This window comes from Coturnix japonica, chromosome 3, assembly GCF_054131305.1.
Source record: "Coturnix japonica strain WE chromosome 3, WE-NBRP24, whole genome shotgun sequence".
Classification (NCBI taxonomy): Eukaryota; Metazoa; Chordata; class Aves; order Galliformes; family Phasianidae; genus Coturnix; species Coturnix japonica.
In genome coordinates, this window is record NC_140665.1 from 28,655,025 (window position 1) to 28,670,911 (window position 15,887).

The 15,887-nt window shown below is 40.2% G+C and overlaps 1 protein-coding gene across 13 annotated transcripts in view; it reads right to left on the reverse strand.

Annotated features, from left to right (window-relative positions):
* The window catches only part of DAAM2 (dishevelled associated activator of morphogenesis 2), a 186,393-nt gene that overhangs the window by 29,013 nt on the left and 141,493 nt on the right, over nt 1–15,887 (reverse strand). For 8 of the 13 annotated variants that reach the window (XM_015857503.3, XM_085543155.1, XM_015857504.3 and 5 more), the window contains 3 exons: nt 11,910–12,017; nt 8,933–8,965; nt 5,733–5,839 (listed from right to left, as the gene is read on the reverse strand). In XM_015857503.3, the coding sequence (XP_015712989.2) occupies nt 5,733–5,839; nt 8,933–8,965; nt 11,910–12,017 (248 nt within the window). The remainder of the gene's footprint in view (nt 1–5,732; nt 5,840–8,932; nt 8,966–11,909; nt 12,018–15,887) is intronic. The other 5 variants (XM_085543159.1, XM_085543158.1, XM_015857505.3 and 2 more) reach the window with 1 other exon arrangement.

Genomic DNA, 15,887 nt, shown 5'->3' on the forward strand with positions numbered 1-15,887 from the left:
AAGCATTCTTTCTGCCTCACACTTCTACACCAAAGCAACAATCCTGGCATCAGAATTTAGGAAATAAACATAACCAGGAGAAAAGACTGTACCTCTTTCTTCAGCTGCAGCACACCAATTCAGAGCACAGATATTAACCTTGGTTTTGTTCAAAAGCAGCCTGACACGTCAAAAGAGCAACGGAAAAGATCATTAATGAGAACACTCCCTCCTTCTCCCCTTACCCATACATCTGGTGGCAGCGTATGGAAGTCCAACTGCTTGAGTCATCTTCAAGCAATGTTAAAATTCAACAAGTACCAAATAACTTCTGATATGGTACTTAAGCTGCCTCCCTCTATCCCCTCTGGCTTCATAAATAATCTCTATTGACTCTGCTGGGCAATTCATCACTAATCTCCCCAGGACACCTCGGCTGATTTAACACCAGCTTCACTTGAAGACATCAAGTGGTTTATTGTTTCATCCTCTTGGAGAAAGTCAGCAGCCTGTCTCTGAACATGCCTGGGAGACATTTTGCAGCTTTACATCAACTTCCCTCTCAGACACCCAGTGCTCACTCATTTCTCATTCTTAAATATACCCATTGATTTAAATCAGAGTAACCTCCCCCCTTCATTCCTCTCTTCCACGCATCAAAACAGAATATTTGTTGCTTATTAACCATCTCCCTCCATAGATGAAAAAGTGAGTCACTTCATGGGTTTATTCCTCGGATCTTAGCTTTTAAGAAAGCAGCGTGTCTGCCTGCTACCAGAGAACTTTGAATAGCATTGCTGCTACATTATTACCATGTTTCCATTCTTCCTTTTTCTTTGGAGAATGGGACTGGTTTTAATGTATATCAAGACTGAACTAAAACCACAGGGCTTGTGAAGATGCTAGCAGTAGTAAGTGTGACACTGCTGCTGCTAGCTGAAAACAGTAAAACAGGCCTTGCCCTTCTTCATGTGTGAGCACGACCTCAAACAACACAATGTCGTACATTTTGAGAACAACAGTGAAGACTTCTATCACATACAACTTGCACCACTGAATCAATGTACTGGGCAAAAATCTATCAGTGCATTTTCAGCACTTCATTGTGAAAATATTTTGCTAAGTGCATGAAGAAACAGCCTTCTTTTTTCTTTTCCAGGTTCAGAGAAAGCTCATGAGTGACCATCATACTTTGCATCCAAACACTCTCAATTTCCTACCAAGAAGATGTCATTTTTCTAAACCAAATAGGGACAAACATGGGAATCCCCAAACAACAGTGACATATTGATGAGACAGTTGTTCATCCTTAATCACAGCCCTACCTACTGCTTCCTATTCGTGATTTAAGACAGAATGGCATTGGCTGATATGTTCAGTTGAACTCTGAGGATTATCATACTCCGGACTTTTTTGTAGACATTTACTTAAAAACAGAAAATTCCTCCAGGAACCAGGAAGCAGCGTATATTGCCTGATCAAGACAGAAGAATTGAACTGCTGAGTCTGATGAACTGTTTTGATATCAAGATATGATCTGTACCCCCAAATTATCATAGTACTTAGAATCTGCCTTAAAATAAGGGTGAAAACTGTATTGCCACATGGCAGAAAAGCACATGGGGGCTGGGGAACTGCACAGGCAGCACATGGAGATCAATGCTGTCTGAACAGCTCATCCCCTTAATGTTTGACCTAGAAGGATTTAAAAACTCTGAGGAGGCACAGCTATGAGAGAAAAATACTCGGTCTCTTCAGTATTCTGGTTGGAAGTGATGCACAAGTCCCTTCTCCCTCATTGATAGATGTCTAAAACAACCATGAAAGACACAGACTTCTCGTACAGCTGCTTGCTAAGCCTGGTTCACAGTATATGACTACTAAGACATTAAAGTTTAAAATTATTTTTGTTTAGTCAGATTGCGTAACCTTCTGCTACTAACTGTATTTATGAGTTTTTCCTAGCATTCCTACTGTTTCAAACCTCTTGAGAGGGTTACTGCTGACTAGCTGGGCCACAGGAATAACAAATACATCTCAGAACAACTCTGACATAATCATTTTGCTGGAATTCAAGCAAAATAATTTGTTCTATAAGTATAGAGTCCATGTATGCTCCATGTGAGTGATGTCTCTCATAAGACCAGACCTCTGAAGAGCATTTCACAGAACAAAACAGTAAGAGATACAAGCCATAGGCAAGTTCTGTAAGGAACGTTTTCAGATGTGGTATAATAAAAAGACTAGAGCAGTGAAAATACTATCTGTTATTTAAGTAATGAAGGGAAAGAGAAGCCATACTGGTGAGAGAGGTCAGAGAAGTTTCCAGCTGTGAGGCGAAAGCAGGGAAGCACAGGGATCTGGGATGGCTCTTCCAGACCACACAAGTCTGACAGTAAATTCTCCAGCCTGGTGGAAACTGAAGACATCAGGAAATTCATGAGGGATAGCAGGTTTCCAGCGTGACAGAAATAACTGTACATTGGAAACACCATTAAGAAAGCCAGATTTGAAGACAGTGGGCGCCTGGACTTACCACAGACAGATGGTTCCACGCCTTGGTTGAATTATAGCCTACTGGAAACACTGTGAGATAAACGGATCTTATGCCTGTTCAAATCTTTTCAGTTGGCCTATAGGAAAGGACTTGGTTCTGGATCCATCAGGTTTCATTAAACAAGAACTATCACATCCTTCCACTGAAGGAGAACTGAAAGATGTTGCTATCAAGTAGCTGAACCACCCTCCCCACCTTTTTTTCTTCTTTTTTACTAATGAAAATTGAGATGAGAACAGAGATGAATTGAGATGAATCTCCTCACTGTTATCAAAAAATAACTAACAATTCAATTTTCATCTCCTTTCAGTCCACCATGCTCCAGTTTCTCTATGAAACAAAGCAAGAGACATCTTTTTCTCACTCTAGCTAGATTTTGGCTTGTTGGATCAGATGAAATATGAGCTCTGCCTGACCCCTTCTAACACAGTGTTAGTAAAACAAAAACATTTGAGTAGTGGAGGGAAAGAAAACCCAACCCATGCAGCTATTTTACTTTAAAGGACATGGCAGTTTAGTGTAAACAAAGGGGGAATAAACTACAGGGATATATGCACAGTAAGAGTAAATTGGAAACAGCTGTTGGCAGATACTGTGGCAACCTGAAAGCTGGGGCTGCAGCTCAGGGTTGCTCAAACTCTCTTTGTTTTTCACCATTTTAAAATATTTTCTCATTGCATGTGTCTGTACACGTGTAAGGTGCACTGCAGGAGAAGCAAGGACATAGCAGCAAGCAGGGAAGACTTGGCTAGGAGCATCTCTCCCTCTGGGTTTAGCCTAGAGGAGGAAGTACTGGGATACTGAAAAAAAAAACTGCAGTGGGGTTGTATAATCCTTTTGATTACTGTCTGCAGCCAATCCTCCCAATTGCTATCCTCAACAACAGACCAATGCAAGCAGAAAGTGCAGTAAGAGTCAGGAATACAGAGATGCCATTTTAGTTCCCAAAGATTTTTGTTTTCCTAGTTGTCTTTGAAAGGGAGGTTTGGGGAGGAGAAGCAATCCTGGTCCAAGCTATGAGATACTTCTGATATCTTGGGTGTAAAGTTATCTGTGACAAGCATGAAACCATCTTAGTTAATGATAGCCCTGGTGACAGCAAAGTTAACAGGGCACAGTGCAAACTGGTAGGCATTGTTAGGCCCAAATCATAGAATCACAAGGTTGGAAAGGACCTACAAGATCATCTAGTCCAATTGTCCACTCTTTACTGTTGCTTCCACAAGCCACTAGACCATATCTTGTAGCTCCTTGTCCAGACACCTCTTGAACGCCACCAGGAACAGCAACTCTACCAACTCTGTGGACAGGCCATTCCAGTGCCTCTGGAACTCTCTACAAGAAAAAGTTTTTCATTATGTTTAATCTAAACCTCTTCTGGTACAACTTGCAGCCATTTCCTCGGGTCCTGTTTGTTGCTTGGGAGAAGAGGCCAAACCCCTCTTATTACAGCCTCCCTTCAGGAAGTTGTAGAGTGCAATGAGGTCTCCCCTGAGCCTCCTCTTCTACAGACTGAACAATTCCAGCTCCCTGAGCCACTCCCCATAAGACTTGTGCTCCAGACCCCTCACCAGTTTCATTGCCCTTCTCTGGACACATTCCAGGGCCTCAATATCTTTCTTGTAGTGAGGGGCCTGCTAACAGTAAGACCAGAATATTTCTTTTTGGAGGAGCTTTTCAGCTCTTGAGTCCAAACCAGCAACTCAACACTTACTGGCTTCATGGCACACCTGGAGAGAACACGCTGCATACCCTGAATTGCAAGGCTAGTGCACCAAGATCACTTTTCTGGAGACAACAGGAGGTATGACACATCATGGGGACTGTCCTTTCTCTCTCTCTCGCTGTTCAGAGAGAATTTCATAGGATAGGATAGGCAAGACTTTCATGGCAGAAGAGATGAATAGTGAAAAGCAAGCTGCTGCCACCTATACTTTCTCTTGTTTATGGGATAGAAGTTATTTAAAAATAAACATCTAGTGTCAGAGCAAGTCATGGACAACTTTCTTGGATTCTCCTCAGCCCAGCCACCTGCGCACATTATGTTACTCCAGGAAGTGTTCCATGTGCTTACATGACTTAATCTGAGCCTCAGATACACTTTCACAGGTCTGTCAAACAGCATGAAAATCCTGTTGCCCCTATACCTCTGTCCCAGCCTGCAGTCAGCTGCCAACACCAGCAAAAACATGCATTGGCAACTACTGCAGAGAGAAACGTAACCCTTCCCTCCTTGCTGGTTTGGGTGGTAGGGGTCCTGCTGACATGCAGGCTAATACCACATATGTAGCATAATGAGCACCTCCAGTTTTCACCAAACAGTGGAAAGAACTCACTCCAGTCCTGGTGGTCTGGCTGCAGCTCTGCTTTTAACTGTTACCTTGCTAGAGCAGACAATCACACAAAGATGCACTTTCTGCTAATCAATGGAACAGTTTTCAAGATCAGTACTGCCACAGGTTTCCCAGTCTTGCTTCCTGCCTCTGACAGGGAAGGTAAGATGGTGGTTCATGTCCCTGTACAAATTTGCTGTTTAGTGATAGATATTTAGCCCAGTAAACAGGTTGGCAGAAAGTCATGAAAAACATACAGATAGCCCTGATGTCATAGCATGTGAAAGCATGGGGTCATTACTTGAGCATACAAAGTTGAATCATGGTTTCTGAAGCCATATATACAAATAAAAGACATAGTTCGTAAATATCTTTTCTTACATTTGCCAACTTTCTAACTAACTTCCAAAAATGATAAAGATGATCACCACTCTCAACACTGCTGTATTCCAAGGAGATGTTTACAGCAACATTTAGAAAACAACATACACAACAAATTGAGCTAAATGACATACAAACCTCATGGGAGACATCGCTCAGAGTGAAGAAGAAGCACTGCCAACCAGCTCATTTCATCTGCCCTTAAGTACAGATAGGTCTTGGTGATGTATTCAGATACATCCTGGTTTCTATGTCTACTTGTTTAATAAACAAAATGTGAGTGCATGGGTACATACTAAGAGAGCTAACACTTCACAAAAGCACTTGCTTTTATTAAGCTGCAAAAGAATTTTGTTTGAAGTGCTACAGGTACTGGACAGCTGGACTAGGTAAGAAAAAGTACATGTCTGTTAAATTCTACCCCCCTCTTGCCTCTGTGTTGACCACAGCTTACACTGTAAGCTAAGGCTTAGCACACTTACTTGGACAGGAGAATAACACAATTCTGGGCCCTCCGGCCATCAATCACAGAGAGTTCTTTCACTTTTCGTGTGGAGAGGTAAAGGTCTTCTGTTGAACCCATCTCTTTCTGCATATAATTCAAAAGGTGGGGGGGAAGACAGTCAGTATCATGTTTTTCCTTATCTACTCACCCAATGCTGATAGAGTTAGTTCAGTATGATAAAAAAAAAAATAAAAAATCCCAAATTGGGCAAATCCACCGACATGATAAGAAAAGAAAGCATGAAGGCCAGAAAACATATAGGTAAAGCATGTATTACTAGACAGGAGTCATTCATTATCACCTGTAAGATCACCAAATACTGGACCCGACTCTAACCTAGTGGATTCACTCTATGAACAGTTGTGATATTATTATGTAGATCATTATTAATGTAAATCTAGTTTGACAGAAAAACTGGGCACATATGTTAAAGCCCACTAGTATTGTTAGCATACCCTTCAGCTGGATGTCTTTTGCAAAAGCTTCCTGCTGCAGCCCAATCAGGAAAAATTCTTTCATCATCTCTTAAAGCTGCCACTGGACCAATCTAATCCATGCTACATGTGAGATGCAGTAGGGCAAGATGGCCTTTATCAGACTACATATTTTACTAAGTTGTTAATGACTACATTTGAGCTAGCTTCTCTTTTTAAATGAATTAATGCAATTAAACACGAAGAAAACAACTTTTCCCAAAGTCTTCTGTATATCCCCATCACCAAACTCACCACCTAGATAAACCCTGGAAAATACCAGTTCAACATGTTTCACACAGAGCATAGAGAGAAACTAATTGCAGAACTAGTCTGATCATCCACAAGTCTCTGACTCCTTGTCCTGCCTAAACATCAGACATAGATTTTGTTGTACTTCTAGAGACTGGCTTTCTGTAATTCCATTTTCCATCTATTAACACCATTTTTTAAACAGAAGTAGAGGTGATGATAAAAAGTGATAATCTTGCATAATAGCTCCCAAGTAATCAGCAGAAGAAACCATAAACAGGATGGCTTTTATCTTCCCAGCTAGCTGTTGCTGGAATTTCTTTAAAAATGCCTTTTCATTTTCACTCATTTTCACTCATCGTTCCTTGAGATTTTGAAACTAACTAGTATAATCCAGCTTTGAATGCATCCATCAAATTAATATGTGATCTCTTCCATTGGACATAACAGCAAACATGCTGGGTTGAACCTTTTGTATCCTGTCCAGTGTCCTTTCCCTGAGTGTGGTCAACAGCAGATACCCCTAAGACTGTGACAAGTGTGGAATTTCTAGATTTACTGCCTTGGACTGAAAGCTTTTCAGCCAAGATCTTATTATTTTAGTGTCTGTTTTGAGTTACTAACTCCTAATATGATGCTTTTGAAGGGTTTACTGCTCTCCTGATTAATCCACTTATTGATTTTTTAATACCCAAGTTTGTGAAATTTAAATGTAAACCCTGCAGAGTTTCATACTGTTACTTCCCATTTAAGGTCATGGTACAGGCATAATAAGCCTGTGCTGCTCCTGGATACACAAAGGATTCATACAACCACATGAAAATGCGTTGCAGGGAGCCACTACCAATATAAGCAGGTACAATCCATTAGCCAAAGACATGCACTCTATAGTTCTGCTTGAGAAGCCCAGAGTGTCCAGCTGGGAAAGAAAGAAGACACAAAACTACTGGACAAATCAAAAAGAGTTTCTAAGGAAGGAAAGAAAAAAAAAAAAAAAAAAAAAAGACCATTTAGCAAGTTTATTATTTTTGAGAAAAACTAACAAAACAGAAGAGCAGCGTAGTCCTAGGATGTATGCAGAAATGTCCAATTTTTCCATATTTCCTCAGTTTTTGGGGAGGAGGGCAGGGGAATAGGGAGATAGGCAGCTATTGAACAGTGAGAGGTAAGCAAGGTACTTCTAGGTCTGTGCTTTGTTCCCAATTTAAAAGCTTCACTGTCTCTCACTAGCTAGTGTTTGCAGGCAAGTACAGCTGGTTACCATTATACAGCACCCATCCCAAGGAAAAAGAAAAAAAAATAAAGTAATTTCAGGGCTTGGCTACATACTGTATATTTCAAGGCTTGGCTATGCAGTGCATTCAGATGGCTTCCCCTAAAGCCATGCAGGAGGGATTAGTATAACAGTCTGCATCCCGTTTCAATTCCCCAGCCCTGAAGGTTCAACAGAGATGAATACCTGAACTATTCAGATATGGCCCACTCCTTGGTCATAAGGAGTGGCCTAGTCTCATCTAAAAATATATTCTCTCCAACTCATATTGAGGAGAAAGATATTTATAGACATTTGGAGTTCTGTGTAAGCAAAAGCAGATGAAGCCTCAGGTTTTACTGAAGCCAGATTGCAAACTTAACTGAAGAAAAACAGATTGCATGTGGACTATCTGTGTTTTCTTAGACACAGAAAAAGAAGAGCAAGGAGGCAGTAGCGACCAGCTTTTGTGGGGTAAGCCAAACTCAAAGAGCAAGAACAGCTGGAGCTGTTGTCAACCTACAAAACAATGTCTACATTTTATCCCATTATTCTTTACAGTCTTTCCACGTGGGCTAAAACTGTGTTGTATACTTCAAACAGTATTGTATTATATTTCAGATTTGAGATTTTAATTACAAATTCAAAAATCTACATTATCGCACAGACTTGTTTTATGGTAAACATTGCCTTGATGATAAACAGTTTGCGGCCTAGATGCATTTATTTGTCTCCTCCAGTAACAGAGGAAACATTCTAGCTACAGTCCCCTGAGTACTCACAGCAAGAACTACTTTCTTATAATGCCAAAGACACTTGTCATGACATCTGAAAAATCCCCTTGTAAGAGTCTTGCTCTTCTCAAAAGTCTCTCCCAGGAATTTTGCTTATATAATGAATAAAATAAGAAATACTTTGCATCTGGTCTTTTTGCTCAGAATCATCAAAATGGGAACTACAGAGACACCAGCAGAAACCACAGAGTGGTTATAGCTAATTGAGCAGGAACTACATCTTTCTGTAGCAAAGCTAACACAACTGAAGAATTATTTTTTTTCACTACCTTCTCCACCAAGGAAGCAGAGGAATAAGGACATATGAAAGACTGGAATGAGATGAAGCATGATTCTATAACAGCATGGTGCAGTGCCTCCTTCCCAAGCGCTGTGAGAGGATCAGAAGGCAGACAGTGATACTCACCTGCTTACAGGAAGAGGGGTTAGTTAGCAGGTCCTATGCAGGCAGCAGCCACAAATGACAAAGAAGGAAACATGCCAAAAGTCAGACACAGAGAAGTACACCACATTTAACAAGGCAGCTGAATTTAGACACACACCATTTTCTTAGCAGGTAATACTAGCTCAAATGGTTTAAAGGTATTTCAGCATTTCTTTACATATTTTAAATCAGCAGGTGTTAGGGAAATAAGTGTTCTAGGTCTTTTCTGAAATGAATAAAATTCAGTTTCCAAACCATAAATCTCTAAGGTCTAGAAACATTAACTGGGATAATGCTCAAATACCTTTACAAATCTAGTCCAGAGCCTTACTGAAAGAACTGCCAAGGTTAAAAATCAAGGGTCAGTTCTCCTCCCTTAATGCACAGGCATAGTTTGCCTTTAATAGTAACAACTTGTTTCAATGGCACATTATAGCTTTAACAACTTAGAGCCAACAGCTTATAGCCAAAAGCACCGTGTAAGTACTAAAAAAAAAACTCTTACAGCGGCACTGGCTAACAGACACCAACTATTTCATGACTTATTCTATACTCCAGGAAAACATCAGATACGTTGAACAAAAAGGTCAATATTACACAGTCAGATTGGAGCAAAGTCAAAAGACACGTGTAAGAACTCTTGCTCCAACTTTCTCTACATTGGACAATTTTCCTAACAGCCACCCAAAATAACACACTGGGCTTGAGAGAGGAGAAGAGATCCTGCATCATTTAAAAAAAAAAAAAAAAAAAAAAAAAAAAAAAGCTGTTAGATATAGATGAAACTGAAAAAATAAGATCATACTAAATAGCAGCAAAGAAAGAAATGCCTTTGTCTGTACTCATTCAACATTTCAGACGCAAAAGAGCAGGGTTTTGCGCTGACATTTTTCTTTACAGGCATTTGGAGGAAGTTTAAAAGTCACAAATTGAGGGCAAACACATACTTGGCCAGAGTGGAGTATCAATAAAGTAGAAGAGGAGAAAAGACCAAGTGTGAATCAATTGGGAAAGTTCTCATAAGAATTTGATTCAAAAGCAATTTTGGTTGCCTGCCCTTGATTAAAAAAGAAAATGGAAATATGAGGATTTGTTGTTTGGAATTTAGTTCTCATTTGAGTAAATATGGATGAAAAAGAAAGCATTACTTAAAGTAATATCAACAGAATACAAACGAAAAAAGAATTAGAAATGTGAAATGAAAATGAAAGCTGGAAGGGTATCAATACACTTGACTGCACAAAGCCATGATGATATTTCCTGAATATGTCATTTTTAAATGACATATTGTACTACATACATGTAACACATACATACATGTATTACCTTTTCAGTTGCTGGTAATATAGACATAAATTTATTTCTAACTAGGTATCAACAGACCAGTACATTTTTGAGTTTATATTTGGGGTAACAAATGTGGCAATGCCTTGGAAATTCACTTTTAGAGAGGAAGCTGCAGCATTTGCACCTCAAATGCCACACATTGGCAAAAACCACTACATTAGAATAACACCTCAATGGTTGCTGTTGTCCACAGATGACAGTCTGCCTATTTTCACAACAGCTGGAAGCTCTCTGCTATAACTAAGCTGCTGGCACAGGGTCTACACCCAGTCTTCTACAGCAGCACAGTTTCATGTGCCTTTCTTCCTCTCTGTGAACTAATTTTCTACTTCAATGCGTGACATTTGCGGAGAGAGAGAGGGACACACTTAAGCAGCTATTTGCAGAAGAATAAGAAATTAAATGCCATCATGCAATGGGTAACATTGCAGTCTTCATAGTTCAAGCTGTGATGTTTATCTAGGTGACTGCAAGCTGGTAAATCAGAAAAGTTATTCATTATGTTTACTGAATCCGACTGCAAAAAATAATGATGAGGGAGAGAGAGGAATGAATGGAAAAGTCCAAATGCAAGGGCTATATGTGTTCATTCTAAGGTACTGAATAATAACAATTAGATTACCATAATTATTGTGGGGCTTAATCGTAAAGGCTGTTTATGACATTCGTGTCTGTGTCTTTTCCTAAAATTCCAAAGCAATGATCTGATTCTGCAGAACAGGAAAGATTGAAGTTCTCCAAGCATATTCCAAAAACAGATGAAAGCTGGAGGAGTTCAGGGAGTGCAAGTACAATCTCTCTCCTGTTAAATCTCATTCAATGGAGATAGATGGATTGAAGGTAACTTGCTTTCCAAGAAAAAGAGGAGGGGAAAAAAGACATTCTAATAAATGGTTGTTTTTAAAGTATGCTGTTTGTGTTATAATCTCTCATTTTGACAGATTCTGTCACCTAGCCAGTTGGATCAGATATTTATGAAAAGAAAAAAAGATACAAAGCAAAAGGCAACTAATTCAGTTACCTTGCTCAGTTCTGGGGTGACTACAGATTTATTTTTTTTCACTCAAAAATAGAGAAATTAAAGACATAAGACAAAGACAGATATTGAGCATGAGCATAAAGCTCAGGAGCTTTTGGAAACCAAGGTTGTACTGGGCATTACCTCCTGGGAAGTGCTGTCTCTGATAGCTGTCCACCAAGTATAATGACAACAGAAGGTTCTACTTTGCCCGCTATGTAGAATCATAGACTCACCAAGACTGTAAAAGTTCTCCAAGATCACTTAATCCAACCATCCACCTACCACCAATATCTACTCACTAAACTATGTCCCTAGGAACAACATCTAAATGCTTCTTGGACACCTCCATGGATGGCAACTCAACCAACTCCCTGAGCAGCCCATTCCAGTGCTTAACCATTCTCCCTGAGAATAATGTTTTCCCAATATAAAATCTGAACCTCCCCCACTTCTTTTGGTCTTGCGATTTTTTAATAGTGGCAGAGCACCAAATGATGCAACTTGACTGCAGGTGGGCAAGAATCAATCAGGTGTGTTCCTTCCAGCTCTGTGTATTCAAGGAAGACAAAGTATGTAAAAGTCCACTCCTACCTGGTGTCTCTGATATGCTGAGAACATCTTTTCAAAATCTTCTAGATCTAACACCTTGAATGCCTTTAAATCATCAATCTCATTCCAGATTGTGCCATGGATCCTCTCCTGAAAGAAAAGGTCATATTTTCATGAGATAATGAAACCTTTTAGCTAAGTACATCCAATTCTATTTTCTTTGGTTTTGATATTTGTTTTAAACATGCAATTTTTATTTTTTTTCATCACAGCAAGTCTCCGATGAAAGGCCATATTCAAAGACTAGCAAAATCAAGCACCACCCACGATCCTACAGTGTGTATCCTTTAATGCAGTGACAGTGGTTATGAGACAGAAGTGTCACCATCATGAGGAAAAAGCTTGGGAAGGATACAGGATGCATGATCATCTCAAGACACATATTCCAATTTGCAAACTTTGCCGTGTTCTGGTTTAAACCTCAAAGGGTGTACAGTTTCTACTCTGATTGCCTGTTAAAGTAATCTAAGATTTTCTTTTACCTTTAAGGCTCTAAATTTTTGAAATCAAATTGTTTCCTATTATATTGTCTCCCCTGTCTATCTGAGTTCTTTGGCTCAGGTATTAAATATACTCAGATCTCTGAGAGAGCATCATACACATTAACTGGAAATGCTGAAAATCTTTGCAGTACATTACCTTAAATACTAGGCTGTCCTAGCTTTCTAGAAGATAACTGGCATGAAGGAAAGAAACACTACATGATAAGCACAGGTTACTCCTCCAACTTTGCTACTCATCAGCCCTAGACCAAATAAGCTGCTATAATACAGGTATTAACTAATCACAGAATTGTTTGGATTCGAAGAGACCTTACAGATCATCTGGCACGGGCAGCGATACCTTCCACAGACAGCAGTCACTCTTAACTAGGAGAGAATTTGAGGTTTTCTGCTGATCTTCTCAGGATAGACATATTTGCCAGCAAAGGGGACACAATGACTGAACTACTTTCTCCTTCCCAGTGACTGTTAAGGTACATGCAATGTCAGAAAACCTTTGAGCAATTATTTATTCTGAAGGGTGTTCACTCACACTCATTCAAGGCGCTTCACACCTGACCACAGTATCTTTCAGTTCATTTAGTTAATAAAGTGTACAGTTAACATACTTCATTAACTGGAAAAATAAGGAAGGTGCTGATTAAAAGAAAAAGGAAATGGACAGAAGGGATTGTAAAGAGACCTGAGAAAACCTCGGGAGATTAAGAACCAGCAGAACACTGATGCAGAGAAAGCCAGGAACAGCAAAAAGTGGAAATTAAACCCTCACCCAGGCTCCAGCTCTGAAGTACCTGACTTGCACCTACACAGCAAAAAGTGTGTTAACACTTCATTATCAGAACTAATTAGGAACAGGCTCTACTTCCCATTCACAGTCATCAAAGGAATGAGGGAAATGTGCTAAGCCACAAGGCTGAAGGAGCAAGGAAAAACACCTGATGGAAGGATGAAATGAAGGGGAAATAAAAGCGTGAAGTGTTCTGGAGGAAATTCCTGGCAGGGCAGGCACTGCAGAGGAAAACCAACACTCTCCCTCCAAAGGTAATCTGTGAGTTCATAAGGGACTGGAAGGCTATCCAGCTAAAATTGCTACAGTGCTATATGCAGGGAGAGCATATACTAGATGGGAGCAGAAATCACCCCTGAACAGATTCGCCAATATCTTTGCATTGTTCCTTGCAATCATGTGGCTTTCCCTTTCACAGCAGCAAAAACATGACTCTTTGACTATAACACAACATACATGTTTGGGAAGCTCATCTCAGCTAAAGGAATAGAAGACAAAATTAACTCTGGCTTCTACTGCAATTCTTGGCCAGAAATATCCAGACAGGGTGTTCATTCTCATTCAGTTTCCAGGCTGGCTTTATAAACCTTGCTTTATAAATCTTCAGGGATATATTTGAACTTGAGAGTGTTTCTCTGAGTTCCTCATTGTCTCATATTGTCCCATTAAATACTGAAATGGAAAAATATATATTGAGGGGAGCCAGTGGACATGACTTCAGGAATGGTCCTTACAGCCATCACTGGGATAGAACACTGGGCATGTCAAGAGCTGGATTTGGGTGTGACTCAATTGACAGCTACTCATGAGAATCTTGCTATCTACCTGTCTGTATGTAAAACTCTCTTCGAAGAACAGTATTCCTATGAATGGGAAGAATGATGAAAGTTCGCTACAGAATGGGCTGGTTTCTGAATTGCAGAACTGCCAGAAACGGAGGGTTTGAGACTTCAGAAGGGAGTGTAGAGAGCAGGTTTTATTCTGCATCTTCCCAGAAAAGAATAAAATCAAGTTTAAATGGTTCCTGAGCAACCACTCCAGTGCCTAACCACTCTTCTGGAGAAGAAATATTTCCTAACATCCAACCTGAATCTCCCCTGGTGTAACTTAAGGCCATTCCCTCTAATCCTATCACTGCTTCTGCAGGAGAAGAGGCTGAATGCCACCTCACCACAACATCCTTTCAGGTTGTTGTAGAGAGCGATAAGGTCTCCTCCAGTCTCCTCTCCTCTGGATTAAACAATTCCAGTTCCCTCACCCGTTCCTCATAAGGCTTCTTCTCCAGACCACTCACCAGTTTTGATGTCCTTCTTTGGACATGCTCTGATGCCCAAGTGCAGCTGTTTCCAACAGTAGATCACTGCACATTGCTGCACTGCATGGTGCAAATGTGCCCTTGAACTCTGTTAACTAGACAGGGTCTTAAAGATAAACACATATGTGGCATTAGATCTATTTTTTTTTTTAATCAGACTTCTTCAGTATGCATTGTATAAGGCCTCAGCCCCCATGCTCAAAAATCTGTGATATGCTGTCCCAAGTCAGCATGTGAGTTGAGTCTTCAGTAATTACTGTGTGGCTACTTTGACAGTTGAGGAGAACACAGCAGAACTGCTGCAGTGGGAACGAAACACAGGGTGAGTGAGGCTGCCCAGTCTACCCATGTCTTTATGTTCACAGGATGCATATCCATGTGAAAAGAAAGAGAGCGCTTGGTACTGAAGCAGGGAATCAAGGACCTCTGATGGAGATCACCAGAATGCATTGCCTTCAGTGGCCAGTAGAATCATTTAACTCCATAACAAAGTGCACCCCAAAGATCAAGGCGAGGCAACTCTGCACCTCTATCTCTGCAGTTTTGCAAGGACCTTACTAGGTCTAAGCACTAACGCACACCTCAAAATGAAAACTTCTCTATCTTATGCCCTTTTTTCACTCTATTGTGCCTTCCTCAAAATAGCATCTTTTGCCTACCTCACCACACAGATCTTCAGTTTTATTAGCACAGCTGCCTTCACTCCTAACCAGAGGGCAGGATCAACCTACAGTTACTGTACACTAAACAGAAACACCTGTGGCTCTCCTTTTTCATATACATCCATATATATACATATATTAGTTATTATTTCTTTCTTTTTTGTTGTTGTCAGATCACTAAGTCCATGTTCTGCAAAGGAAAATAAATCCCTATCCTTACATTCTCTCCCACACCCCCCACGTGGCCTTGACAGACAAGCACAGACGGTGCAGCAAATATTTCACTTCACTTTATTTTAAAGAAAAGGAGAGAGGGGGAGAAAGAATTCTTGTGGCATTCCAGAGGTCCCTGGACACTCATTCCAAATGCCTGAGTTGGGCCCTGGGTGAATTTCAGTCTAAAAGAGAACCTGGGTTTCTAGGCAGCCATCCAAACTCAACACAGGAACTTCTTTCTAAATAAGTTTAAGAAAAAATTAAAAATTAAGACATAAAGAAAAGGAGAGAAAAGGGAATATATATATATATAATGAAGAGAGAGGATTCGAGAGGAGGAGAAGGCAACCAAGGTAGCAGAAAATTAATGCAACAGGAGGAATCCAATTCCTCTTCTGTATTTCCACTTCAGAGTTTTATTTCCAAGAGTCAAAGCTGTAATCATGCCACAAGTAGAGCAGCTAGCCCCATAGCTAT